The following is a 26,393-nucleotide window of genomic DNA, read 5'->3' as shown; positions in this document are numbered from 1 at the left end:
TTGCACTTCTTGCATCGATCGAATTGAGAGTTAGAGGTAATAGTAGAGACAGGATTCGTGATGTCGAGCTAGTGAGATAGGCGTCAATGGGCATGCGGAAGGTTTAGCGAGCATCCTCATTCTCTCTTTATGACACACCGCGTGCCTTCATGAAATCTACCAAGTCAAAGAAGCTCTTCTTGTACCTTCTCTGTTGCGTGGTTCTGTTCACAGTCTGGATACCAAAATGCGCATCGTAATCTCCAAATTCCCTGGCAAATGTTAGCTCACAAGACCACTTTGGACCGGCAAACGCAGCACTGACCAGTTATCGGCGAAAGACCAGGCAAAAGCACCACGCACATCCACGCCATCTTCCCAAATAGCTTTCAATACCTCAGACATGTAGCTGAGGTAATAGATCGAACGAGGCGTATCAAAGAGCTGGTCGGAGAGATCTTTTTCAGCTTCGGCAAAGACTGGAAAACCAAACTCGGTAATCACCACGGGGGTCCTGAACGTGTTGTATAGATAATCCATATACTCCCGAAGGTACGTAGGGGTTATGTAGACATAACTTTGTGAACGGTATCCTATGTTCCAGCCGAATTGATTGACTGTTGTTTGGTTCACACAATAGGGGAAATTGGCATCACTGCTATTCGCTGCACATTGCGCGATGCTGCCAATGTTATTGGCAACCGGAGGTGTAATCACAGTTGCAGTGTACGGATCGATACCTAGCAAGTCAGCCGTGCCACCAATATATTTGAGGTCCTCTGCTGATAGGGGAACGTAATCCGAAATGGTCCGCTTGAACGAGTCTGGGTAATCTTGACCAAGAAAGATAGGGTTGCAGAATGTGGCGAGCTGAAAGGAGTTGAACCAGTTGGCTGCATAGACATCAGCTCCATTTGAAGTGTTCTTTGGCACACCGAAATTGTCATTGAACTTGATCGAGATCTGGCCAGTGCCCCCGAGATCGTCCTTGTAGAAGTGGTACACTTGAGCGTGAGCCTTTATGACGTGATCGATAGATATGCCGTTGAGTGAGTACAAAAGCGGCTCATTGAACGTGAACCAGACCGGAACTCTGTCGCCATAGTGTGTCATCACGATCCTTGCATAGTTGACAAAGGCGTCCACAAAGGTTTCGTTCTGATATGCTCCATTAACGTAGCCTATTAACGGAGGCTCCTCTGCTGAGCTCAAATTCGCGCCATAGAACTGGAGAGGTGTATCGAAGTGTAGAAGAGTGACAGCTGGAATCATGCCTTTTTCAAGAATGAAGTTTATCACGTCGTTGTAATGATCGATGCCTAACTGATTGACAGGAGTACCAGGTAGAGCAAATGGCAGAATTCGTGTCCAGGCTATGCTGAAAGAATAGTAGCGCGCACCCATGGCTGCTATCCTCTCAATATCTTGTTTGTACAAGTAATAGTTCTCATTTGTGACATAGTCTTTGGGACGATCCCCCTGAATGAGGATGTCCATAAGTGTTGGTGTCTTTCCACCATCCGCCGTCGCACCTTCAATCTGTGAAGCAGAGCTGCTGACTCCAAACATGAAACCCTCAGGAAAGTTGTAGCAGTCTGTGGGACCAAAATAACCGCGAGGAGGAAGTACTAGCTCGCTGGTCGGTATGGATGTAGGGCTCACTGTAGTACTGTACAAGCCAGTCTCTGTGAAGTTGGGTGGATTTGCGTGCTGCCAAAGTGCTGACCATGCTGCATTGCCATAAATATTCGTCGCGTCAGAAGCGGTACTTGTCGCATTAGGCGCCCAGGAGCCCCACGTGGTATAGCTGATGGACGTAAGCAGGGAACTGAGGTCGGTAGAGGGTCGAGCATAAGTGCTGGTCGTGGTTGGCAATGGCACCGATGTGGCTGTACGGACTGTTTCACTGAGCGTGAAGCTAAAGTTCCTGAATGTGAAGCTTGGCTGTATGCTTGGTGCTATTGAACATTGCGGTCGTGCTGTCGGACCTGTAGTATTGATATAGAGCTGCTGCGACTCAGTCAACCTACTAGCAGCTAACAACAGAACCAGCTGTGAGCCTTGCATATCTGAAATGTGCTTTTAGCTGTGCTGCTGAACAGATGCAAAATGTGGACAACGATTAAGCTTTACTACGACCTACCACATCACATCAAGCTCGTTGAGCTATCATATTCTCATGAGGAGTAATAAACCCTAAAGTCCTGGACCTATAGATTCAGAGCTCTATTTCATTCTCTTTAGGCCGAGGCTCATTGATAAGCCTTGTTGTACTCTGTAGTGAAGACCACGAAAACCCCTATCGTGGACAAGCCAGACGACATACAGATCCTGCTTCAACCATGGCCTGCATGAGAATGATATGAAGACTGGGTAGTCTGTTTGGTAGAGAAACATCAACGCCGCTAGTAGCTCGCTCGCAATTTTCGTGTGACTTGACCATATACAAATAGCGAACCGACCTGGGACACTATCCAGGCGGAAAGCTTCACGAGCATGTGATGTACACGACGTTGGTATAGTGAGCGAAGTCGAGGACAAGACTCTTGAAGAGACAAATCTGATCCAGCTCAGATGAATGGATTTATTGTCGTAGCCTCTTCGTTGTGACAGGTGAGCAAATTGCTGTACATATAGTTACAAAAGCGCCAAACAGCGGCTGCTGGCTGATACTCTGACTGCCAACTAAAATGCGACCCAGCATTCACAGCTGAATCTTTCCATTTTGCTTCCTCCGGAGCTCGAAAACACCTTGTCATTAGTCAGTACGAAACAGTTTGTAAACATTGACCAGAGAGGGATCTGCCATGGCTGGAGTTACTATACCTGCTCTGGCGATCAAATCAGGTAAGTGCACGAGACAGGAAAGTACATCCGAGTCGGCGTCGCAATAAGCCTCATGGTGAACTGCTTTCTATTGATGCAGTCTTTAAATACTGGCAAAGTGCAGAGCACTACCTGTCCATCGTCATATAACAAGTTGTCTTTGCTACAAGCCTGGTCTTCTCGTCCGACAGCTCCATGCCAAACCTCTACCTGGCACGTGCTGGTCAGCCGCACTCGACTGAGCTACAGTACTGGGGCCGTGCCTTCTTTCAACGCACGTCAGATGCGGCTGACCCAGCTCACAAGCAGTTGAGATATCGACCAGCAAACTAAAGCGTTCATTTGTATCTCCTATTGGTCAGAGGCCAAATCTCCCGAACGCCACACGAGAGCAAACGATTCAGCCTGACGACACAAAGTCCAGTATTGGCATTACCAAGAAACACGAAGCCATCTGTACGGTGGGCGTCAGTTCTATCTAGATCACTATGCTGACCGCTTCTTACGCTTCAAATAGGCTTCAATTTGTTAGAGACATACCGTCGCAAACGCGTGACAATAGCGGTGATGCCTCGTTTGCCGACCTTACTGGCATGTCAAACGAGTGCCTTCACGTGCAGATGGTAATGCTGCGATATCTGCTGCGACGGACTATTGCAAACCCGTGTTGAATCACAAAGCAAGACACAACTCCGAAGCCTCAATACTCACAAGCAAACCAAAAATGGCATCTACAATAGACTACAAAGCCAAACATGGTGACACACTCGAGAAGATCGCTGCAGCAGTAAGTTCGCAAACGCCGTTGAGAATCAGCACTGGACAGGAAGCAAACACTACCTGAGCCGAACAGCAAGGCTGACACCTTCATAGGCAGGCGTTTACCCATCAGTAATCATCGACCTCAATAAAGATCTCCAGAACGGGCAAGAGATACGTGCAAACAAGATATACAAATTACCTCGAAGTGCCACCTCGAACAGCGCAATGGCCATAAGTGACCTGCTGGTTGAATACAATGCGAGAAAACGAGAGGCTGGTGGTGGTTGATGTCACCTGGAGGTTGCCACTGTTCAGACGAATGAAGTATCAAGGAGGTTTCGGATTCTGCGGTATATTGGCTGCATGTTTGTAGCACGGGCGACGCAATGGATCGTCCAAAGGTCCGATCTGCAGGTCTAAAGCCTGACTTTGCAGCTCGTGGGTGACCAGGAGCGCTGGAGCTTGAAGAAGTCGGGAAAGACCTTCTATCAATACTGTTCTAACAATAGAATAATCTTCCTTCCAACTAAGGCTGCATCACACAGATATCCTACAATACAGCCAGGCAGCCAGCCTATGTTTCACAACCATCAGGCAAGCTCTCAATCACATACCTGAGCACTTCCATAGCAATCCGCCTTGCCCGGTGGCTGCGTAATGGCTGCTTACCAGACCGACAGCTCCTAACCAACATAGTCGCGAACATTTCATGCAGAGAAACTCCATCCTTGCCCCAAAACCTATCGTCTGCACTGATCGTTTCTCTCTAAGACATACTCATCCTAGCACTTCCCTCCCCATCACTCATATCGTCTTCTTCGCCTACGGGCATAGGCGCAGCAGGAGCGTCATCGACCCTTGCACCTTGACTATCTCTGTCCCTGTCCCTGTCACTCTTATGCTTCTTACCACCGTGCTCAGCAGTCGAAGAATCAAGTCCAGCATCTTTCACTTTCCTCTTCTCACGTTCCTTGGCATGTTCTTCCTTACGCCTTTCCTTCTCTCGTCTCTCGTTCTCTTTCCTGTGTGCTTTGCTTTCGTATTCGTGCCAGTCGCCGCCAACGTCGGCTAGCTCCACTGCCTGTCTGGCCTCGGGTGCTTCCACGCAAAAATAGTCGTGCTCTAGGATTGTGGCTGCGTCAGGTCGCTGGGCAGGATCATACTGGAAGATTTGAGAGACGAGATCCATGGCTGCGGGGCTGAGGACATCACTGTATTGCTGCTCGAATAAGCGTTTTCTCTTCTCACCAGAAGAAGTCGTGGCGGTGGCTGGGTGCATGAGCTCGTACCATGGCATTTCTGCTATACCTGGCCATTCAGTTTTACTTGGAGTTCCAAGCATGTTGTAGATCTTGTCAAGTTGGCTCAGCTCACCTCCTTCCCCAGGGAAGATGGCCTTACGGGTAAACATTTCCATAAATACACATGCAGCCGACCATATATCCACTGCAGGTCCGTATTGTGTTTCACCAAGGAGCAACTCAGGTGGCCTGTACCAGATTGTGATTACTCGATTGGTATAGTCCAGTTTCCTGCTTTTGGTGTAGAACCTTGCAAGCCCAAAGTCAGCATATTTCAGTTGGCCTCTATTTGATATCAGAAGATTTGCAGCCTTGATGTCTCTGTGCATCACACAGCGTCGATGTAGAAACTCGAGACCCTCAAACATCTGTCTGCCTAAGTCTTTCTTGTGTGCATCCGATAGCTTGAATGTCGGGTGATTGATTAGACCCGTCATATCGTGACTCATGTATTCGAAGACCATGAAGCACTCATTCTTCTCAACCATGACCTCCATTAGCTCAACGACATGATTATGCCTCAAGTTCTGTAGAAGTTTGATCTCACGCACAGCAGTAATCGGGAACCCGTCACGTTCGCCTTCCATGCGGATCTTCTTGAGCGCCACTAGATCTTTAGTAAAAATATGAATAGCTTTGAAGACCTTGCCGTACGTGCCTGCACCAACAACAGATTCGTTGCCTGGCTTGCGGTAGTAGACACTCTCACTGGCAGCCATTGCAGGAGTGAGGGTAGGCTTAGCAGGAGTCTCGGATTTAAGCTTCTTGGCAGGCTGTGTAGGAGGTGATCTGGATCGAGGTCGAGAGGGAGGTTGCGCATTAGGAGGTTTGGTTCTTTCGGCATGGTATTGAGGTTGTGCTGCTGGCCCTTTTGGAGGTCGAAATGCCGGCTCTTGGTCATCTTTTCTGCGGTCCAAGTGTGTCCGATGGTTGTTCTGATTGAAGTTCTGGGTTTGGTTGTAAGGCCTGTGATCTTGAAACTTGTTCCCACGAGGTTGAGTAGGTGGCGGACGGTCAAGGGCAGGCTTTGTAGGAGGAGCTTTGACTGTTTCCGAGAGATCTGCAGGAGGAGGTCTTACAGGAGATTGTGGAGGTGGCTTTTGTTTGAAGGCGAAGCTGATCTTCGATGTGTCTTTAGGTCCCGAGGGTGTGTCTAAAGGCAATCCATTATTTTCAGGCTCTCTGTGTTCGTCATCGTCTATCCGTGTATCACGAACTGTCTGAGCTGCTGTTAATTCTCTCGGTGTTGATGTTGTATCTCGCGGACCCTGATGAGGAGGAGCAGGCGAACGTCGTAGAGAATTTGAGCCAGGACCTGCCTGTGTAGAGGCTCCTCCTCTTCCTCTCTGGTTCCAAGGCGCATTACTAAAAGCGCCCCCTCGTCCTCGCTGTGATGTATTGCTTTCTGGGTAGTCTTGACCAGAGAATCTTCTATCTTGACCATGCTGTGCAGGATGAGCTCCTCTTTGCTGACCACGTCCACCACGATAGGGTCTATTTTGCTGAGTGTTCTGAGGATGGTTCGGAGGTGGCGGCTGCTGACTTCGAAAATATTCTTCTTGTGATTGGCCAGCTCCAGAGAAGTTGTTCTGTCGATGAGCCTGGGTATTCGAACTTGACAAGGTTAGCATCACCTGTTAGCATGAGTCAGAGGGGCTTACTGTTGCTGGTTGTATGGTTGCTGTGGTCCGTTCCATCCACCTCGACCACCACGGTACAATGTATTGGATTGTGGTGAACCATGATGAGAGCTATTTGGTGAGACAGCTATTGATGAAGCTCTATAGGAGCCACGATTATTGTGGTAGGGTCTTTGACCTCGACCACGAGGCACGTAGTTCGGGTTGCCATAATGTCCTCGCACAGCAAAAGGACCATCCATAGATTCACGATCAAATTCTCTAGCCGGAGAGGGAGTTCGCGAAACCGGCTTGCCCCGGTATTGAGGCTCGGGAGTGAACTTCCTAGGTGGACCCCTGCGGCTGGGAAGAGGAGAATCGTGGTAGGACGATGGTGAACCAGGTCGCGAAGGATACCTCCGGGATGGAGGAGACGGTGATCTTCTACGAAAAGGGGGGGTGATACTCCTCTGTCGTGGAGAGGATGATCTTCTTGGACCACGTCTTGGTGGTGATACAGGCCGCCTTCTCTCAGGAATATAGGTATCTACCTCTGGAGGCGCGTGTCTTGTTGCAGGGCGACCAGCAGGCCGTGGAGGTGAACTTCGCCTAGGAGAAAACTCCCGCCGACTGCCTGGCCGTGTTCCTCGTGGATCGAATCTTTCCCTGCTCCTTGACCGGCTGAAGCGCCTTCTATCATCAAATCCTCTGTCACTCCAATCTGAACGTGACGGACTCCTAGTCCGCCTTCGCTTTGGAAAACGTGTAGGCGACGACTCTCGTGATGTATATGCTGATTCTGGCGGATGATATCTGCGGCCTGGCTGTGGACGAGGTGATTCGGCAGGGGACAAAGATGTCCTTCGAGGTGGTGGTCTACGCGGACCAGAGGAGTGGTCGCGTTTACGAGTAGGCCTGTTTTGGAAGTCGTCTCTCTCAAAGCGATCTCTGCCTGGAGGAGGCCCTTCAATTCGACGAGAAAGAGGAGATCGACTTCTTTCCTCACGCTCTCGAGGCGGACGTTGATTTCGATTGCGCTGGTTTCCTTCAGTGCGCCATTTATTCGTCATTGGTGATTTTCCCTGGCGAACGGCCATAGACAGACGCGCCGGTTCGTGAAGGTCATTATCCAAATTATTCTGATGGTCGACCTCGTTCTCAGCCATATGACGGGCGTGGTCGATATCGTTGGTGTGGTTCGCCGTAGCAGAGTTTCGGCGGATTCGTGGTTCAAATGGCGCAAATCCACCTCGTCCACCTCGACCGTGTTTCGAGGCCATGTTATGGCTTTTCTTTCCTCTGTTTGATTTACCCATCACGATGCTTGCCTTTCCTCTGTATCAATGTTCTCGAAAGTTTCGTCGCTTAGAGGTCTGAGATGATCAGGGCTAGGACCTCGTGTCGCTGCCACGTTTCCTTCAACTTTCCAGACAGTAGCAGAGTCAACCACCGAGTTTCTCTGACGAAGAATGATAAACAATACTTAATAGAAGTATTTGACTAATTAAGTTCTTATGTGCAGTGAATGGATAAAGGTCAACGGAGAGGGCCCCGCAATTACGTTCGTAAATAAAGCGAGTGTAATATCTGTTCCAGCAAGTGCAGGCTGGCAATGATCGAGTCACGGTTGCGACTTCCTCGTGTCAATTGAGCCTTGCTAAAGTGTCCTGGAATATTTTCCAAACCTTGATGACTGTGCTGACAACGTGGACGGCTCACTTGAATCCTATCGCTGTTTATCCCTACACGTTTCACTCACTTCATTTGCAGTATCTGGCTTTGAAAGAGTGCCCAAATCAAGGCACAATCAGAACCTTCTACTAACGAGACCCAGACCGGACGATTGTCCGTCCTACACGTATCGTTGAAACCTCGAATCAGCCATTCCACCAACCACAACAACTTCAATCCCAGGTGGCTGGACATGACTTGTTCTTATCTCTTTCAGAACCTATTACTCCAGGCTATCGCAAGCTTGTCAGAGCTGGAATTCGAAATTTGTGTACGAAGAATTGAATAAATGAACTTTACCCACGATAGATTCATTCACAGTGGTCTAGACAACGGTTGAAGTACCTAACTTTCTGCAGGAACACCACGATCAGAGACGTGACGATTCGTTATCGATTGTTACTCCTACATCAGTCTTGAAGACGATATCGCCAAATTGTGCAAGCATCGCATGGATATCTTGTGAGACTAGCGCTCAAGAAGTACTGAAGAACTGATGGTTTGCTGGGCTACAATATTGATGCGAGGAGAGAGCAGGTCAAAGTTCAGCAAGAGCAGGAGCGGCCAGAGATCAATTGAAGTGGAGGTCAGCATACGAACGATTGAGCTCTTCAATTTCGTCCTATATGCTCAGTTGTGAATTTTCACTGACGCAGGTTATGATTGTCAGCTGACTCCCATTGCTGCTTTGTTCTGTGCATAAAAGAAAGAGCTGCAGCGTCAAGGAAGATAAAGCTTAATTCATTACTTGTGTCTTTTTGCGCATGTCCTGTATTATGCATCGAAATCCCTGCACAGTGGACAATCCCTGCGCCTCGCTGTAATCATTCGCATACCATGTCCATATCTTCCCTTAAAGGAAGTGAAGAAAAATAACGCCATCGTATTCCTTCTGTACTTCGTCATGCTGACCATTCCCGAAACTCCTCCAGGCTTCTCATTAACCCGGCCCAACCTCGTACTCACCTCTAATTCTGCCAAGCAAAGTCAAGACCCTTCACATCACCCAGCGTTGTATATCCCTCCAGCGTACTCTGCTCCAGCACAGTCAGCTTAGCTTTCCATCTCCACTTCTTGTCTTTCTTGTCCTTTTCGGCATGCCAATCGACCTTGAAGAAGATGGGCAGCAAGCAGACATCGAATTCCTTTTTGAAACCGCTTCGGAGGCGTAATGGTACACGTCTCTCTCGGCGTAGATTATCCATCTCATCTTCTGAATCGTCGAGGTCGCCGAGATCGTCCTCGTCATCGTCGTCCTCGTCGACGGATGCTTCTGTAACACGGGATCGTGTAGACTCTGACAATGACCATGCCTCAGGGTCCCAGGTTCGTGGACCGGTGAGGTTCATCTGATCACGATATCGCCACTCTCCCACTACCAGTAGTCGTAGCTTAGGCTTGTCGTCGTCCGATGGTTTGTCATAGCCAAGGACTGTTCTGATTCGGACTACATATTCTTGATAGTACATGTTCTCTTCAATGGAGGCGCTTTGCGCCTTGACTCTTCTCATAATGTCCGCAAAATGATAGTCTGTTTCAGCTTTCTGCTCTAGTATACGAGGTGTGATGTCGCCAATCGGAACACTAGTCCGGAAGAGAGGCCTGACTCGAGCGCCACTCAATAGCATTTGATCTCTCCGGAGAGCATGTTGATCGGCAAGCTTCTGCAGCCCCCAGTGGTCGCTAATGGATTGCAAACTCGCTGCAAAATCTTTCGACGACGCCTCTGCACCATGATGAGCATTATCGTGTAGCAGGCCATAGTAGGGCAAAGCGATGTGTTCTGCAAATATTGCTCCTGCACTTATCGCCTCCATGGTGACAGCACCCCTACTGTCGCGCCAGAACCCATCTCTGGTTCGAGGCGGAAATGTCTCGGGAAATTGCTGAATAGGTGGGAAGTTGCGAATGTGGACAGTTCGTAGCTCATCGAATTGCGAAAGTGATCGAAGGCATAAATAGCCACCTATAGACAACTCTTTTGGCAGCACCATGCTGAACTCTCGGAGTTTAGGCTTCTCAGAGGCTGAAAGTGTACTCACCCATGATACTGGCGCATAGAGCTCGGTAGAAAATCTCAGGTATGGACCGTCTTCGTTGTTTTCTCTGGATTGTCGCAAGGCAAGAGTGTATACTTCGAGGGTAGCTACATGGTGCATAGCCGCTCGACTTATGGCCGTGGCGATACGGTCGATGGGTACCTCACTGTGCCACAACAGGCTGAGTATTTCAAGACCCTGGAATGACTGAAGAAAAACTGCAAGAGCCGCAGACAGCTCTTTCGGTATCGTTTCACCGTCCATATCGCCCTCAGCTTCTGTATACCGAAAGCCAAACTCGGTGAGGTTGATTTCCTTATAGCGCGAAGTCATTTCTCTGAGAAGGGCTTCGGAGTTATGACAATCGTTGAGTATCAAGCGTCGTAGGTGCGATAGAGATACCCGAACTCGTGGTGATGCCGTGATGTTAGTAGGCACGTCGAATAGCGAAGCTATGTTGAATCCGCCCAATTCGAGCTTCTCGAGGTTGAGACAGACTGCTGGCCGGGATGAATCGCATGGATCGTGCTTAGGGTGCGTGTAGAGCTCATTGAGCGTGCAAAGAAAATCGTTTGGATATTCACGGCCATTGATCAAGGGCGTCTTTCCGACCTGGCTGATGCAGTGATCTTGCGATAACGTTAGCTCTTTCAAAGTATTGTATACTTTCCGGAAGAGTGGTCGGATCATCCTAAATCTTCCACCTGCTTCTGGGTTGTTGAGTTCGATAGGTTCCGTATGGCTTAGACCATTGTATGTCAGGGCGCGGAATTTCGGGAAGCTCTTCTTTGTAATTGCTGCGGCAAACTCAGAGACAGTCGGTGCCATAGGTGGAGAAATCATGGATACTTCCATGCGTTCAAGGCTTTTCGCGTGCTTCAGAAGGATGTCCTGTACCATTTGGAGTGATAGCGTAGTGGCATGTCGCCAAATAAAGGACACTAGCTGATCTTGGGGGAGTCTGATGTGCCAGAAGAACTTCACACCGTTGAAGAAAGCCGCCTGCGCAAATTCCTTGTTGCTATCGTGGGCTGCTTCTTCAAGAAGGTTCCATCTGAAAATGCGATAAGAGTTAGGCCTCGCAATGGTGTTGTCGTAGAAAAAGCCACTAGGTTTTCTGTTCTGATTGAGTATGGTGAGATGTTTCGTTAAGAGGATGCTTGGTGGCATTGTCTGAAGTTTGGTCGACCATTTCTCTGTAACTTCTTCTGGTAAGGTAAGCATCACATTTCTGTACATGTAAGTTTCGCAGAGGTCCTTGATCTTCCTGCACGCGAGTCGCGCTTGTAGAACATCGTCGTGGCGGTCGAGCTGGCTGACGATTAGTAGCAGAATCTCGTCGCTGAGATCTAGCAGGGACAGCGTGTGGCCTGAATCTATTGTGCTCATCTTGAGAATTGGTGTACTTGTGGACGTGGACATGAGCAATGGCGTACGAAAAGAAAAATGAGAAGTACTGTCAGGTAGGACAAGGGAAAGAAATATCGCGTTTGTACAGTAGTGACTGTCCTTCACTGTAGAAACATCGTGTGAATTCGCACTACAGCGAGCATGAATTTGAGTTATCGAGCACGTTCAACGCGCGAGCTAGGCTGAAACAAACAAACGCGAGCAGGTGAAGTTGGGGCAAGTGCCAGTGCCCTGCATAGAGACTTCCTCACACCGGTTGCTCACGTGCGATATTACACAGATAAATTCGATGGATTCAAGACAGGCTGAAGGTGCTGTCAACTCTCACTTTGGAACGAGATCCGCAATGGTCCTCCGCTGGAAAGAAGGTTAGCCGATGAAATGGCGTCGATTATCATCAAGGTATCTACTTGAAAGCATAAGCATAACACAAGAAACAAGTCCTGAGCCAGTTGTTTATGTGTAAGATACAATATTCAGATATCTCAACTACTAAATCGCTTGCTCTAGCTACACCTCACTATCTCTCCACGCGCAGCTTAGAACAATCAAGTTCTGCCCGCAATGTTAATACACAAAAAAAGCAGCTAGCAAAGTGCTATCATGCTAGAGTCATAAAGTCATCTAGAAGACCTCAGAGCAACCCCAGTGCTGCTCAACACCGAACTGACCAGGCTTCTTCCATGCCTCGTCCTCAAACGAGAAGAAGACAACCTTAGCGCCAACGGCGGCTTGGATGCCTTTGATGGCAGTAGCCTGGTTCTCGGGCGATGGCACAGCCTTTCCGTTGGCGTTACCAGCGGATGGCCAGCCAGATTCCATCACGTAGACTTCCTTGCCTGGGCACACCTTGCTCAAGTCCTTGATCTGAGCTTGGATAAAGCTGCCAGCGTCCGAAGCAGCAGTGTCAGCATTGAAGAAAGCGTACAGATTGGCGGTGACAACGTCGACGACGTCACACCAAGCTGAGCCCTGACTCTGCCAGATAGAGAGCTCGTCAGTAGTGGAGACAGCGCCCTTGTAGCCGGCGGTGACGAAAGCAGTTTTGGCGGATTTGATAAAGCCAGCAAGGTCTGCAGCGGAGCAGCGACCTTGAAAAACGGCCTCATTACCAACAATGATCAGTTCGACAAGGTCCCATTGAGCCCACTTGGCAATGGCATCGACTTGAGGTTGAGCACCGGAGATACCAGTGTCCGAGATGAAAACCCCGAGGATGACCTTGATGCCACTTTTCCTGGCCGCAGTGCCAACATTCTCTAGAGTGGAGCAGTCAGTGCTGTAGACTCGGACAGAGGTGAAGCCCTTGGCAGCGAGCTTAGCGATATCGGCAGAGACTGTGGAGGCATCCTTGCAGCCACCCTCAGCAGTGTAGGGAGAATAGGTCATGCCGAACTTGTTGCCGTTGGAGCTGATGCTGCCTCCGTTCTGAGACCAGCCGCTCGAGCCTGTGGAAGACGTTGAACCAGAGGTTGTGCTAGCTTTGACTGACGAAGTGCTTGAGGCACTATCAGTCCAGGCAGTCCAAGACGAAGCAGGATCGCTGCTTGTCGACGTCTTCACAGCAGGAGTGCTTGAGGTGCTGGCGGTCCAGGCAGTCCATGAGGAGGCCGGATCTGTGCTTGTGGATGTCTTGACAGCTGGAGTGCTAGACGAAGACGACGAGCCCCAAGCGCCCCATGTGGCAGGATCAGTCGACACGACGATCGAAGGTGTGCTGCTGGTCGAAGTCTTGACAGCAGGGGTGCTGCTAGTTGAAGACCAAACAGCCCAAGTGCTTGGATCCGCGGAAGTTGATGTCTTTACAGCGGGAGTGCTCGAGCTCGAGCTTGTTGACGACCAAACGGCCCATGTCGCAGGATCGGTGCTGGTCTGCACGGCAGGTGTGCTGGAGGTTGCGCTGTCCCACTGGCCCCATGCAGTCGAGTTGACTGAAGTAGCAATTACCGGAGTAGGGAACCCTGCACATAACGTTAGCAATTTTCGACCAACATCATCTTCCATGTAACTTACAAACTGGTGGACCATAAGAGACACTGATCTGGATCTTGCAGTTTCCATTGGGGTCGCCACCAACAGCGGCAACAGGAGTAGCAATAGATGACCACGCACTCCAAGAAGCAGCCGGGTCGCTGTTGCCGCTTGCAGTTGATGTGCTTGCGCTCGCAGTCTTTGTGATCGTGCTAGACACAACTACAGTCTTGGAGTCTGTGGCTGTAGAAACGGCTGGAGTAGAAGCAGCCCCAGTGTTCCAGGCAGACCAGGTCTCACCACCATCAGCCGAGTAGACTGTGACAGTAAACCACTGTGTGCTGGTTGATGTGACTGTCTTTGTGACTGAACCATCTGGGTTTCCTCCAATGGTAGTGGTGTAAGTTGGCGTGTACGTCGAGGTCACCGTTGTTGTGCACTGTGTAGAGCTTGGGTCCCATGCCGTCCATGTAGCAGGGTCGGAGGCAGTAGTAGAGGTCGTGGATCCGGACACGCTGCTCTTGGTGGTGCTGCTGCTGCTGCTTGACCATGCGCCCCAGCCTGCTGGGTCAGAGCTGGTACTTGTGGAAGCCTTGGGTGTGCTGCTTGTGCTTGTTGTACCAGAGGAGGTACTGCTCGTGACTGACCATGCACTCCATGTGGCAGGGTCGGCGGATGAGGACGTAGTGCTCTCCGTTGATGTGCTAGAGGTTGACCCAGATGTCCAGGCAGTCCAGGCCGAAGAATCGACATCGGTGGTAGTGCTGCTCGTGCTGGTTGTCTTCGAGGTTGTAGATGGGTCAGTCGAGTTGGACCAGCCTTCCCATCCATCAGCGGACACTGAGCCCAAAAGGGCGGCCGCAGCCGCAAATGTCACCGCCTTCATGATGAAATGCTCCGGACTTCAGAGATTTTTATTATGTTTACACCTGGTAAGTTTTTGATGTTCGTGTTTTCGAAACCGAAACGAATGCCCGCGAAAGGAGTGACGCGGTAGTGGGAAAAGAGTGTGGTATTCGACGCCTTGAGGCTTTCAAAGAGCTCGACGTTGATCGTGCGCAAGCCTTTGAAGAGGACGAGCAGAAGGGACGTACATAGAGATGGCGGGAGGAAGCATATACATTGTATGCGGGTGATTGGCGCTAATGCTTGGGAGCCGTGGCTGCATTAGCGGATCCATGTTTGACAAGCTCCAAGGACGGATTCAACAAAGAAGATGGTGCTAAGCCGAACAAGGGCTGGCACACGCCATGGGAGAGTGGACGATGATTCTTCATGAACAAGGGGATCGACATTTGATGATTTCACTCGAGTCATTTTGCCGTCCTTCACTCTTTCTTGGTGAACTAAGCCTGGGAAAAGATTGTATGACAAAGTCTTCTGTAGGACAGCAAGTCATGCGGTCACGCCCTTACCATGGCAGCTGAATAGAACGTGCAGTCAATGTCACCAATTGGACTGGAAGCAGAAGCTACCAGAACTTGACATCAAGCTCGAAGGTTGGTAGCAGTCTTCTTGGTCTTGTGCAATCCCGGTCTGTTGCCAAATGAGGAGTTCGAGCTTGATGGCTCAGGACTATGGAGGGGGGGCGCCGAGCCAGAACAACCAGCGTCTGAAACGGCGGGTGTCAGTCACCCTTGGTGTGTGGGTGAAGACGCAAGCACAGGGTTGGGCCGTGAAATTGGATCGAATCTTTGTAATTCTCCTTTTCGAAATTAGAGCTTCGAATGCTAAACCAAGAACATACTAGTGTCTGTAACCTTATTTCGGTAGCAGGTCAATCGCTCCTTCTTAGGTTGACTAATCTTTATTTTTTCCCGTTCCTGCCTTGGTTACCTCGAGCATGAGGTCCATTTACTTGGTGCAAGATGTCATCCTCTACGGGACATAGTCTTGCGTTTAAACGATTTCCTTTCCGTGATAAACTTTGGCTTCACTGGTCGACGAATACACAGACAGTCCAACGGCCTTTTGTGTTCCCTCAAAACACGTCAACGGCAGGAAGTAGGTTAGCTTTTGCCCAGGGGTTCAGAGTTTTATGGTTCCAGCGATCAGTGTTTGGCACAAACATAGCTCGCACGATATTTCCATGCTACACGAGAATTGAACAGACAGTCCGTTGCTATCTCATCTACCAGTCGTCCTATCACCTTCCTTTTTCTCTCTAGGTATCACACCGAGCGTCAAGAATCCGAAATACGTTCTCAATCTGGTCGAGCACGGCATGTGTCGGGGAAATTCGCTGCATAAGTGTACATTCTGATTGGCTGTCGCGTATTACATTGTTCATCGTTCGGCAATCCAAAGCCTTGCATACGCGCTCCCTTGTCAACACTAATGCAAGCAATTCCAATGCCACTAACGTCTACCAAGACAATACCTTGCTATGCACCCAGCTTCAACAGAGAATCCGAAAAATAGTCCTTCTCAATGCCTAGAAGATCCCCTATTGGTCCATAAATTGATCCTCAAAGCCCTGTAGCCCTTCCCGAAGACCTCGTTCCCATGCCGCCAGCCTTGCCTCAACCGCTTCCATGGGCTGGTCTTTCATCCAAATCACATTACGCACGAACTTTTCCCTAAATGGCTCACTTTGTGCTTGCTCACCAGCGAGATACCGTCCCGATGCCCTGACGCCTTGTCGCTCAAAAGCAAATATCCCACTAAGATAGAGCTTGTAGGTATCTGCACCAATGTATGCAAATTGTTGGTCAGTGTGATTGAGGCTGTCAATGTTCTCCGCGTACGAGATCTGAGGATTCGAGCTTTGCAGTGGAATATTGCGCTGCAAATATGGTCGACGAACTTTTGCCGGATCGATACCTTCCGTCGGTTCGGACATGGTGTATGAAGCCACGTATGTTTGCCATTGAGCTTCATCTGATAGCTCATTGCTATCGAATGTCGTATCGTCTGGTGGGAACAAGCGGATAGTACAGCTCTTTTCAGTTGGATTCCAAGTAATTCTGAAGACTTCATGGTCTTTGGACATCCTCTTGACTGCATTTCGATACTGTAGCTCAATCTTTCGTGTGGTTTCCTGCCTTTCGCGGTCTTTGAAGAACAGATTGGCTATCTCAAGACTTCTTTCCTTGCTGTCCGCAACCATGATGGTGTTGAGAAAGCGAAGAATGGCATGCACATGTTTGTCCACCATATAGAGCTGCCAGCCAGACTTGTTGTAATAACGACGGAGCGTTTCTTCCAGGTAGTCTCTATCTACCCGGCCAAGCAGTACCTCGCAGCTCATTTCGACAATTTGATCGTAGTAGGTGCGCGACCCATCGACCTCTTTGAAAAAATCTTGGGGAGTCTTATCAACCATCCTCAATGGAAGAGCGGCTTTTGGAGCCATGCCGTCTCCTTTGAAGCGCCGAACCGCTTCGACGACTGCGACCTCATCCTTCTTCACAGCTAGAAGTCTGCTGTAGAGCATCTCAAAGAGACGGAAAAAGCAATAGAGATTCGAGTTGGCGTAGAAATTGAAAGTCTCATGCGGATAAGCATCATCCAGCTCGAGCTCTTGAAAAATCGTTCGAGACTCGGTCTTGTTCAGGCGGATCCATTTTCTGTGCTGCATCGCCTCCTCAGGTCCAGACTGCTCGTGCTCTTGCTCCGTGGAAGTTGTGCTTGGTGCTTCTGGGGCAGGAGTCGACTCTTTGCTAGTAGGTGCCAAGCTGTCCTCTTTGCCATTGCGATTCATCAGAGCACGATGTCGGAGTGACTCGCTAGTCTTGATAGCCGACCTGGCTTTACGTGACGTAGAAGCCTGGGCGTCGCTGTCGGCTTCGTCTACGCGATCTTCTGAAGGGCTCAACACCTGTTGTACAGCCGCATCGACATCATCGATGAACTGCTCACGCTCAAGGCCGAAGAATTTAACGACGAAATCCTGCAGCCAGCTCTTAATTTTGGTCTGTACATTGCTGTTGATGTCGCTCTTGTCGACTTCTAAACCAGCTAGGATCAGTTGCGTTGTGTTCATGAGCACAGCTTCATCAGCAAACTGATATTCGAGCTGGTATGTCTTGCTTCGAGCGCCTTGGTCACGACTGCGTTTTTGCTCTTCGTATTTTGCTTGAATCTCGCTGGTCAACGTCTTTTGCTGAAAATTCTTCTTGTCGGCATTTCTTTGTGCAATGCCCTGATGATCGAGGCTTCTCCAGAATTGTTTGTTAATCTGGTCCCTCCAAACCTTTTCCCATTCTCGTTGGACCTGCTTCCATTCCTCAAGTTTCTGCTTGAGGCGATTCAACACCGTAGGCATAACCTGAGCTGGCCGAACGAAAAGATCGTTGAGTACCTGGTTACCAACCTCCCGGCCATAGATCTTAAGTATGACTCGTTTTGGTATGGCTTCGCTAGCACCGCCAAAGGTCTTATCGACTCGAAAGTTTGCCCTTCCCTCGTCACTCATGACATTGATTTGCTGCACAAGAGGCTCCATGAGTTGAATTGTGCGCAGACACGATTCAATGTGGAAATCATAATCGTGTCGTTCTTCCTCAATTCTGTGCAACGACTCCTCGTACTGGTTCTTCCTATGGGCAACAAAACCACTGTCTTCGGACGCCCATGTGGGATGTGAGGCCCAGACATCGTTGAGCACTTCGTAACACATTCCATCACGACCTTTGCAGGTCTTGTTCTGGTCTCGTTTCGGGAGATGCCGATAGCTTGGTCCATAAGCTCTACAGTGTGCAAGATTGACTCTGCCTGTCTCTGACCTCATACGAGCTTCCACAATCTCGTCCTGTTCTTCGATGCCAAGAACGCCTCTAAAGTAGGCCATCAGATCAGACTGGCTACCAATAAAAGATTGTACTCTGTCAGCCAGCACATATTTGTCAATGATGTCTTGCGAGTAGAGGTTAATGAGCTTTAGAAATTCGGCATAGCTAGCTCGGTTGCCAATCTGTTTCTTGGCCCGCTCAAAGAAACCGAGTTCTTCCTGTGAGGTGCTTGCAGTGGAAGATGGTGGTAACGGCTCTGGTAATGCTGGCACGAGGGTTGGATCAACCGGAGGAGCGATAGGTAGTTCTGTATTCTTCTGTTTGTTGTCGAATTTCTGCTTTTTGCTCGCAGGTTGAGCGTCCATGCCTCGTCCTCGTGCTTCCTGTGTGCTCTGTGGCTGAGGCTGACTTGCTGCAGGAACAGGCGCCTTACGTTTCTTGTTATCTTTGGTCGTGCTTGGAGGGTCAAATTGACCCATGGGCGGCATTTTGGGATTAGGTCGTGGTGTTTGTGTCTGAGGCAAAGTTCCAGAATATGGTTCGTTCCGAGCTGAAGACGTTTCAGCATCGGCTTGTTGTGCGCGGGCAGCAGCTTGAGCCTTTGCGTGAGCAGCCGACTCCGGCAGAAATTGTTTGAAGTCTTCAAGCAAATCAGGTGCCGATATGAAAAGCTGAGTTACTTGAGCATAGACGTCTTGTATTGGTTTTGATTCTCGTTGATATGTCTGGAGGATTTCCAAGAACTGCTTGTAGATCTCAGGCTGCTGGACAAATCGGTTCTGCAATAAACGTGGTTAGCATCCACCTTTTAATGAAGTTGGCTTTGTCACTAAAATGCACACTAATTTGTGGACGCAGGTGGATCCAAATTAGAAAACTTACCTTGATCTTGTTTACATAACTTATCGCGTGGTTGAATTCGACTGGGCCACCACGCTTGATATCAGCGCCGTTTCCAAAAAGACTGGCTTGCTGGGGGTACAGACCTTGCTGGCCTGGTATTGGTGAGGAGCCTTGAGCAGGCCTTGTGTGGCCGTTCGCGGCGGCGGATGCAGCGTTCTGCAGCTGCGAGACGTTTCTCTGATCTTGTAGCATTGCCTCGGAATCAGGATCGTAGCCCGGCAGTCGAGCGTGACGTGCAGCAGGAGAGATCTGCTGTGCCCAACTACGAGTGCTTTCGACAGTATCTTGTCTAGGAAGACCAGCCGGCGGCATTGTGTCAAATGGGTCGCGGTTCCTGTTCTGTAACGAATGGGATATGGTGCCCGAAGGTGTAGTGACTCTTATCGCGTCGGGGTTATCTGCGGTACCGCACTCTATACGATATCCGGGAGGTAGGAAAGTGTTGAAGCCCTGAATCAATTCAGGATGACCGTTGAAAAGTTCGGAGACTCTAGAGATCACTCCTGGAGTGTCGATTGCCTGACTCTTGAAATCCTTCATAATGTCCAGAAAACGATTGTAAACATCTGGCTGATCACTAAAGCGGACTTTGACTTGATCTAGATAGCTCAATGCGTCATTGAGTATTGGTTGTTGACCACCTGCGATGTTTGAGTGGGCTGTAGCCGGTGGTGGTTGGGTCAGGTAATTCGGAGCTGCACTCTGCGGTGGCAGTTGATGCTGAGGATATTGCTGAGACAAGGGAACAGGAGCGTTTGTGGTGTGAACACCTGCGCCTCCACCCCCGAGGAGGCCGTTAGGTCCTTGCAACGAACCCTGAACCTTCGAGGCCACAGGCTGATGTAGTGGTAGAGAGCCTACGTGGCTCTGAAGAGGTGCCTGCTGTTGTTCTCTAGATAGACGTTCAAGATGTCTGTCTCTGGCTTCTCTTTCTTGTCGTTCTCGCTCACGCATCTCCTCACGAGCACGTAATTCTCTGATTTCCCGCTCTCGATTTCCATATTCTGGGGACTGATGTGGGAGATTAGCTGACAGTGAGCTTATAGGGTGTGATTGTGAATGTGCTGGAGGAGGTGCAGTGTTGTACTGAGACTGTGCGGGAACTCCTGCGGTCAAGTCTGCTATCGAGAGTCTGTCGCCTGCATGGCCAGACTGTGGTTGACCGTGCTGAAGTGGGAAGCCAGAGGATGGCGGTGGAGGCAGGACGTGAGGCTGCTGCGTTGATCCGTTGCCAGACCTGATTGATGATTAGCACATTGAACGACAACTGTTTGGAGTGTGTAGCAGGCCGATTTTGTTGCTTTCTTACCCGAACGCGCCATACGGCCGGTTTGCTTGCTGATTCTCGCCGGACGAGGGAGGACCTTGGCCACGCCAATGGTCGCCAGGAGCCTGATTCATTGCCCTTTGTCGAATAGGAAACACGCAGATGCTGCGTTAGCGAAGGTGGATGTTTGCTCTCAACTGCCTTCACTGCGGCATGTTGCTTCAGGATTGCGCCTGCAGGTTTAATCGAGGAGAGCAGAAAGCGTGGTGAATATCTGCGATCGATCGACCTTTTAAGCTCGAATATGAACGACCAGAAGCGTGTGATATTGAAACTTGAATGTTTGGTTATTGAATCAGGTCCTCAGGCTCGTAATAAGCTCGTGAGCCAGGGACACGTGCGCTAAAGAATACCTTAAACCTTCCGTTCCGTCATTATCTCCACTACCGATGGGAATATATTTTCCTACCTTCAACACGAGCTTTGCGCTGCAGATTTGTTTGCAGCGCTACGAATCTACATAGTGATCATGATGAGCAAGAATTGAAGCTTCACAGCATTGGATATTGATACAGAGCCACAGGATGTCTATTTCTTTTATTCGTGAATACGCGTCAGGGGTTGGTCTAACCAAGCAACTTCGAGGCCAAAGACATGAGCCCTGATGGTCCTCCGCCACTGGTAGAACCACCTCCCATCTGATTTTTCATATACATCTGCAAAGCCATCTTGGCTGCGGATGTTATAACTGACTGCTTATCAGTGCCACCTGTCACGAGTTAGCTTCAGTTGTCGAGATTTTGTTGCCATTGAACTCACTTGCGACTTTGCCCTGTCCACTCTGTTGGTCAAACAGTTTCGAAGCTTCCTGCATTGCCAGCGAGATCATCTGAGCTTGACCACCGCCCTGCTGCTTGCCATTATTGCCTCCTTGAAATGTCTTCAGTGCCTGCATTGCAGCTCCTGAGCAATATGTTAGCTTTTGTTTACACAGGTCCAATATGTCAACTCACCAGCGCCCAAGCTTTGACTGTCAAATTGCTGACCACTTCCTCCATGTTGATACAGCTGTTGGTGGCTCTGCTGTATGCGGTCCTCGTCATAGTCTTCGTTCTGGATCCGTTGTTGGTTTCCGCTCAAGAACGACATGGCAGAGGAGAACATATCTGCATCTCCTGGTCTGTGGTTGGAGGCATGTTGGGCAGCTTGTCCGAACTCATCGTTCGTGGAGGGATATCCACCAGAGGAATTATCACCACCTCCATAGCCAAATGAGCCACCGCCTGCACTACCTGAGTATCGATCCTCATCTTGTCCTCCACCATATTGACCGGGCCCCTGGTGCCTGCGCTCGTCGCTCATTCGATACTCATTTGGACGTCCATAGTCATCTCCTCCACCATATTCGTGCCTCCTCTCTTGCTGGCCGTAACCGCCACCTGCACCATATCCACCACCATAGCCATCATCTCTTCGGTCGTCTCTCCGATTTTCGCGTCTCTCGTGCCTTCTCTCTTCCTGTCCGCCATAACCTCCGCCAGATCCATAGTTATCATCTCGACCTCCATATCCCGACCGAGCACCATATTCTTCCCCGCGATCGTCCCGTCGATCATAATCCCCTCCACCATAGCCGCCTACTCGGCCTTCACCACGTCGATTACCTGAGTCGTCGAAGTTGTTGCCGGCGTTGTAGTAATTGTCCCTTCCTCGACCTCCTCCACCATACTCGCGCTCATCGGAAGGTCTATCATAAGACATTTTGTGTAGATATAATGATTGTTGCACTTGGGAGTATTTTCTTGATTAAAAGCAGCGAAGGCAACAAAGGAAATTGGTTACTGTGAAGGGAGGAAGAAGAACAGTATCACAATTTTCACAAGGACTATAGTTGTACATTTCGTGAAAGTGTTACGCATGCTTTGATATCACCACCAGCCTCTGCTGGAATCTGTTTACGCAGACGTGGGGCAGATTGACGTAATTAAATTGGAGACTTTGCAGGAACACCAACAATCAAGGTTCAGGAATAGAGGTGCTTGTCGTCAAGCAATGGCTATGAGTAGTGCTCGAAATATCATAGTCCTGGTGGTTGGCAAGTCACTTCCAAAACTCGTATATACGAACGGGCAATGAAGCTTGTGACTGTCCAGAACACATAACGTGAAGTTTGGGGCAATGCTTCTATACGCAGTGTACAAAGGCTATCATATATGAACACAATGCTGACCGGTACACCCTCCGAACCCAATGCCATCTGAGGCATATCTTTGAAGAAGCGACTAAACGCCTCACTCAACGCACTCACAGCCAGTGATCCGTCTTGCTTTGCACCCACGGTCCAAAGAAGAAGATCGGGATGGTAAGAAGGAACAAAGCGCCAGAGCTACCAGCCAAACACCCATATGTAACCAGGGGACCTTCCTTCAGTGTCCAATTCACCATCACCCTGATCCTGCAATCGTGGAAGCAGGAAAGGAAACGACAAACGCAGATTACACAGGTTTCGTCGTGCACGCCGTGCTCAGGGAACCTCTGCAAATGAAGGCAGGACCGCTTGCAGATCTCGCAGTCATGAACACCATCTGTGCACCAAGCATGAAATAGCTTCTGGAGAACTACGACGCCTTGGACAACGGCGATCTCCCCAGCAGCGCCCATTTTGAAGCCTCATGTCCAAGTTCAATTGACGAGACACGCGCACCTCCACTCCCGGACGAGCAGTCCTCCACTTCTTCTGCATGACAAAGTACGACATCTGCGGAGGAGCGTCGAAATGGGACGACGAGTATGTATTATGTTGATCCGGATAGGAACATGGTTAAAACTCAGGTTGATAATTTTGATACGGTTGAGGAGACGATTGAGTTTATGGAGACGGAGGAGTTTCGGCAGAATCCCATGGGTGCGGATTTTCATCTAGAGGAGTTTGTACAGAGGGTGAGGGGTGACGAGGATAATAAGGTGGTCAAGAAGAAGCCAGACGTGGGACCTAGGGCTCGAAAGAAGGACTTCCCACCCTAGACTTATCTGGCAAGATGTTATATTGGTTTGGAGAGGTTGCATTAACTGGACAGATCGCACAGTGTCCACTCGCTGCGATAGATCCATCTGAGCATCTTGTGTTTCGGATGTAATGCTTGAAACAGGATCACTCAAGCCTTTCGTTCGTCTCATGGCATACACGTAAGTCGTTGAGTATTGACAAGAGTATGTCCATTGTCGCGTGTTCATCACTTGAAGTATAGCTCTTGCCTCAAGTGCTCAGGGTGTCCGATTTCCCAGCTGTAGTCATTTTGCGGAACACCATGTGGAAAGCCCAAGGACGCTCTAGTAAAGGTCTTCTGATCCCAAGACAAATTGCCAGGTTGAACACGAATTAGCCCAGCATCCTCTTTGCGATTTCCGCGCTGAGCACTAATCACGTAGACGCAAAGACCCTCGTGACCCAACGCTATGAGATTGTCCGGAAGATCTCCCTGAGGCCAAGATCCGGAGAAAAGAGCAGCGGCATCCTGCAATCTCCGCGAGTCGTTGACGTTCCAGTCGTTCATAAAGAGCAGCTTTATGCGTGAATATGGTTCTTGGCGACCGATCGTCGCTGTCTTGGCTGATAATAATTTCTTGCATTGTCGCTGGTAGAAGCATAGCATGCCGGCTCGAGAAGGATAGAGCTTAGTCACAACCGTCATTCGTGACAAGGCCAGGCCAAGGTTGACGATTGTTTCCATAAGAGCTAGGAGGCAAAAGCTCTGTGGGAGGGTTCCGGTATCATTATCGGAGTAAAATGGATGATGACACAAAGTGCAACCACAAAGTTGAACCAGACCTTGAGCACCATCGTTACACTTCTGCATCACTTCGGAGCTAGAGAGGGTTTGTATGCGCTCCAAACGTCCTTGTAAATGCCTCAACTCAGGAAACCAATTGCACAAGGTCTGGATTAGGCCCATACCAAATGAAGCCGGATTTGCGCGGTTCTCCTTCGATATCATGTCGCTCGGTGTGCTCGGATCGTTGATCAGTAACTCAAACAACCTCGCGACGCCGCCGATGGACTTGACTAGTATTTTGGACTCTTGGTGAGCAATCTTATGAAATGAGTTCTCGAAAACTTTTGGTAAGAAAGCTTCCCATATTACACGCCCAGTGAACGGTAATTTGGGTAATGATTGTGCCTCGCCATCTGCTGGACAAATCAATCTCAATGTTACAGACTCCTGCACCTTCAACGTCGAATTCAAGTCCTCAACATTATCGATGAAGATCAAATGCAACATTGCTCCACTGATAAAATGCGTTGCGTACAAATTTTGCCCATCTCGGGACGAAACCTGCACATCGATGCCTAGAAAGAGCTCTGAAAAGGCAGCGAACCTGAAGGCATCAGTCCCTGGCAATAGTTACAGAGAATAGTTGTTGCACTCACCAACTCAAGAAGTTGCCACCAACTAGTGTCAGTTGCCCTTTCCCTGCTAGACTGAGGTCACCCAATGCTTTTAGAGCTTTTGCGAAATCATCAGGAGCGACCAAAGAATTACCACATGAGGTCGAATGACCAGAGGTAACACGATAAGGATCGAGCTGCATACGATCATCGATCATACGAGCGAAATCAAGGGTGGAGATGAGTCCATTGACCGACCGAACGAAATTTTGCCAGGACGAAAATGAAGGATTGACACGATCCTTGTCCTCGTACATTCGACCTAGACAGCTCAATATCGAAGCGACATACGCCTCTGGTAGACATTCACCCAGAGCAGAAGCAAGCAAAATGTGCTCGTATTCGTAGAGATGAAGGCCTGCGTTGCGCCAGACATGTTTCTCGTTGAAACCGAACTGTAACCTGTCATCAACAGCCACAAAAACTGGCAGGTTTGTAAGGGAATGATTAAAGTACCGCTCTCCAGCTGTTGAGGGCTTGTAGTTAGTGCATGCAATGCGCGCGAAATTGTTGGTATAAAGGGGGACTCCTGCAAATTCGAACTGCGATAGAACGCGGTTTGAATATTGTAATTGCAGATCGATAGAATCTCGCAACTCATTTGTGTACTTGCGCGCCATAGTGTACGTCTAGCCGTGGTACTTAGGCAAAGACTCCGAGCTTCGAAAATGTATTATGCTGCAACTCGCAATGCCCATCAGTAGTGACAAATATTGCTGGTCTGCTAGGCGCAATCGTGGGCCGAAGATTCCGTGTTCTACCAGGACTCATACAGGGCTTCATAGAATCAAATACTGGAAGCTAGTCGTTAACTAAGACGTGCATCGTCCAGTCGACGACGTCTCCTGCGTAGTCATTTCAGAGTCGCAGGCCACAGCTTTGTCATTCGTCAGATCTGTGCCTCATGTCACCCCGCGTGAGTTTTCCTCATGCTATATTGAGCGTAATCGGAAGCTCCAGTCAGGACACTCGAGACGTGTGCTTCCATGCTTGTGTGCTGTGTAAATTGTGGCTGCCCACAAAGCCAGAGAACACTATATCGTTCTCCTATTAATCTAGAGTGCAATTGTGTTATACGAATGGTCAGTCTCTTGAAAATTTTTGAGAAAATACTGGAATAATGGATAGGCATAAATTTGCATCGGTACGAGATTGAACAATCTTAATGTCTTGAGTTGCCGGTGCTATACCCAAGATTCAATTTCAGTGAAGCAACTTGACGGTCATCGAGGTCATCTCTGCAGCACACACAATATGAGCATGGAGCGTTCCTGAGTCGTGGACAAGCAAGTATCAACAAGCCCACTCAACTACTAGTAGTGTATAAGAATCTAGCCGAAAAGTGAAGCTTGCATCGTCAGCGCAATTATCGAGAGCGTGATATCTAACTGGCAGCATATGTTCC

At 49.3% G+C, this 26,393-nt stretch overlaps 9 protein-coding genes across 9 annotated transcripts; 2 read left to right on the top strand and 7 right to left on the bottom strand.

Moving 5' to 3' along the window:
* Positions 1-127: 127 nt before the first annotated feature.
* LTR64_004795 (uncharacterized protein) lies at positions 128-1,548 on the bottom strand (the record flags this gene model as incomplete). The annotated part of the gene is made up of 2 exons (XM_064899139.1): positions 128-251; positions 305-1,548. 2 exons carry the CDS (start codon positions 1,546-1,548, stop codon positions 128-130), a joined length of 1,368 nt encoding a protein of 455 aa, XP_064755096.1.
* Positions 1,549-3,529: 1,981 nt separating this feature from the next.
* Positions 3,530-3,855, top strand: LTR64_004794 (uncharacterized protein; the record flags this gene model as incomplete). The annotated part of the gene is made up of 2 exons (XM_064899138.1): positions 3,530-3,592; positions 3,679-3,855. 2 exons carry the CDS (start codon positions 3,530-3,532, stop codon positions 3,853-3,855), a joined length of 240 nt encoding a protein of 79 aa, XP_064755095.1.
* Positions 3,856-4,333: 478 nt separating this feature from the next.
* On the bottom strand, positions 4,334-7,767 carry LSK1 (serine/threonine protein kinase, CMGC, CDC2/CDK subfamily; the record flags this gene model as incomplete). The annotated part of the gene is made up of 2 exons (XM_064899137.1): positions 4,334-6,482; positions 6,530-7,767. The coding sequence occupies 2 exons, from the start codon at positions 7,765-7,767 to the stop codon at positions 4,334-4,336; spliced, it is 3,387 nt and encodes a 1,128-aa protein (XP_064755094.1).
* Positions 7,768-9,186: 1,419 nt separating this feature from the next.
* On the bottom strand, positions 9,187-11,646 carry LTR64_004792 (uncharacterized protein; the record flags this gene model as incomplete). Its single annotated transcript, XM_064899136.1, has 1 exon — positions 9,187-11,646. One exon carries the CDS (start codon positions 11,644-11,646, stop codon positions 9,187-9,189), a length of 2,460 nt encoding a protein of 819 aa, XP_064755093.1.
* A 645-nt stretch (positions 11,647-12,291) lies between these two features.
* On the bottom strand, positions 12,292-14,524 carry LTR64_004791 (uncharacterized protein; the record flags this gene model as incomplete). Its single annotated transcript, XM_064899135.1, has 2 exons — positions 12,292-13,628; positions 13,681-14,524. 2 exons carry the CDS (start codon positions 14,522-14,524, stop codon positions 12,292-12,294), a joined length of 2,181 nt encoding a protein of 726 aa, XP_064755092.1.
* Positions 14,525-16,084: 1,560 nt separating this feature from the next.
* SIN3_2 (Transcriptional regulatory protein sin3) lies at positions 16,085-20,675 on the bottom strand (the record flags this gene model as incomplete). The annotated part of the gene is made up of 3 exons (XM_064899134.1): positions 16,085-19,150; positions 19,254-20,511; positions 20,584-20,675. 3 exons carry the CDS (start codon positions 20,673-20,675, stop codon positions 16,085-16,087), a joined length of 4,416 nt encoding a protein of 1,471 aa, XP_064755091.1.
* Positions 20,676-21,167: 492 nt separating this feature from the next.
* On the bottom strand, positions 21,168-22,302 carry LTR64_004789 (uncharacterized protein; the record flags this gene model as incomplete). Its single annotated transcript, XM_064899133.1, has 3 exons — positions 21,168-21,310; positions 21,361-21,504; positions 21,555-22,302. 3 exons carry the CDS (start codon positions 22,300-22,302, stop codon positions 21,168-21,170), a joined length of 1,035 nt encoding a protein of 344 aa, XP_064755090.1.
* Positions 22,303-23,282: 980 nt separating this feature from the next.
* LTR64_004788 (uncharacterized protein) lies at positions 23,283-23,565 on the top strand (the record flags this gene model as incomplete). The annotated part of the gene is made up of 2 exons (XM_064899132.1): positions 23,283-23,329; positions 23,355-23,565. 2 exons carry the CDS (start codon positions 23,283-23,285, stop codon positions 23,563-23,565), a joined length of 258 nt encoding a protein of 85 aa, XP_064755089.1.
* A 209-nt stretch (positions 23,566-23,774) lies between these two features.
* Positions 23,775-25,608, bottom strand: LTR64_004787 (uncharacterized protein; the record flags this gene model as incomplete). The annotated part of the gene is made up of 2 exons (XM_064899131.1): positions 23,775-24,918; positions 24,971-25,608. 2 exons carry the CDS (start codon positions 25,606-25,608, stop codon positions 23,775-23,777), a joined length of 1,782 nt encoding a protein of 593 aa, XP_064755088.1.
* Between the last annotated feature and the right edge of the window lie 785 nt (positions 25,609-26,393).

This window comes from Lithohypha guttulata, assembly GCF_036872675.1.
Source record: "Lithohypha guttulata strain CCFEE 5908 chromosome Unknown scaffold_3, whole genome shotgun sequence".
NCBI classification, from domain to species: domain Eukaryota; kingdom Fungi; phylum Ascomycota; class Eurotiomycetes; order Chaetothyriales; family Trichomeriaceae; genus Lithohypha; species Lithohypha guttulata.
This window is presented reverse-complemented; position numbering and strand designations above follow the sequence as displayed.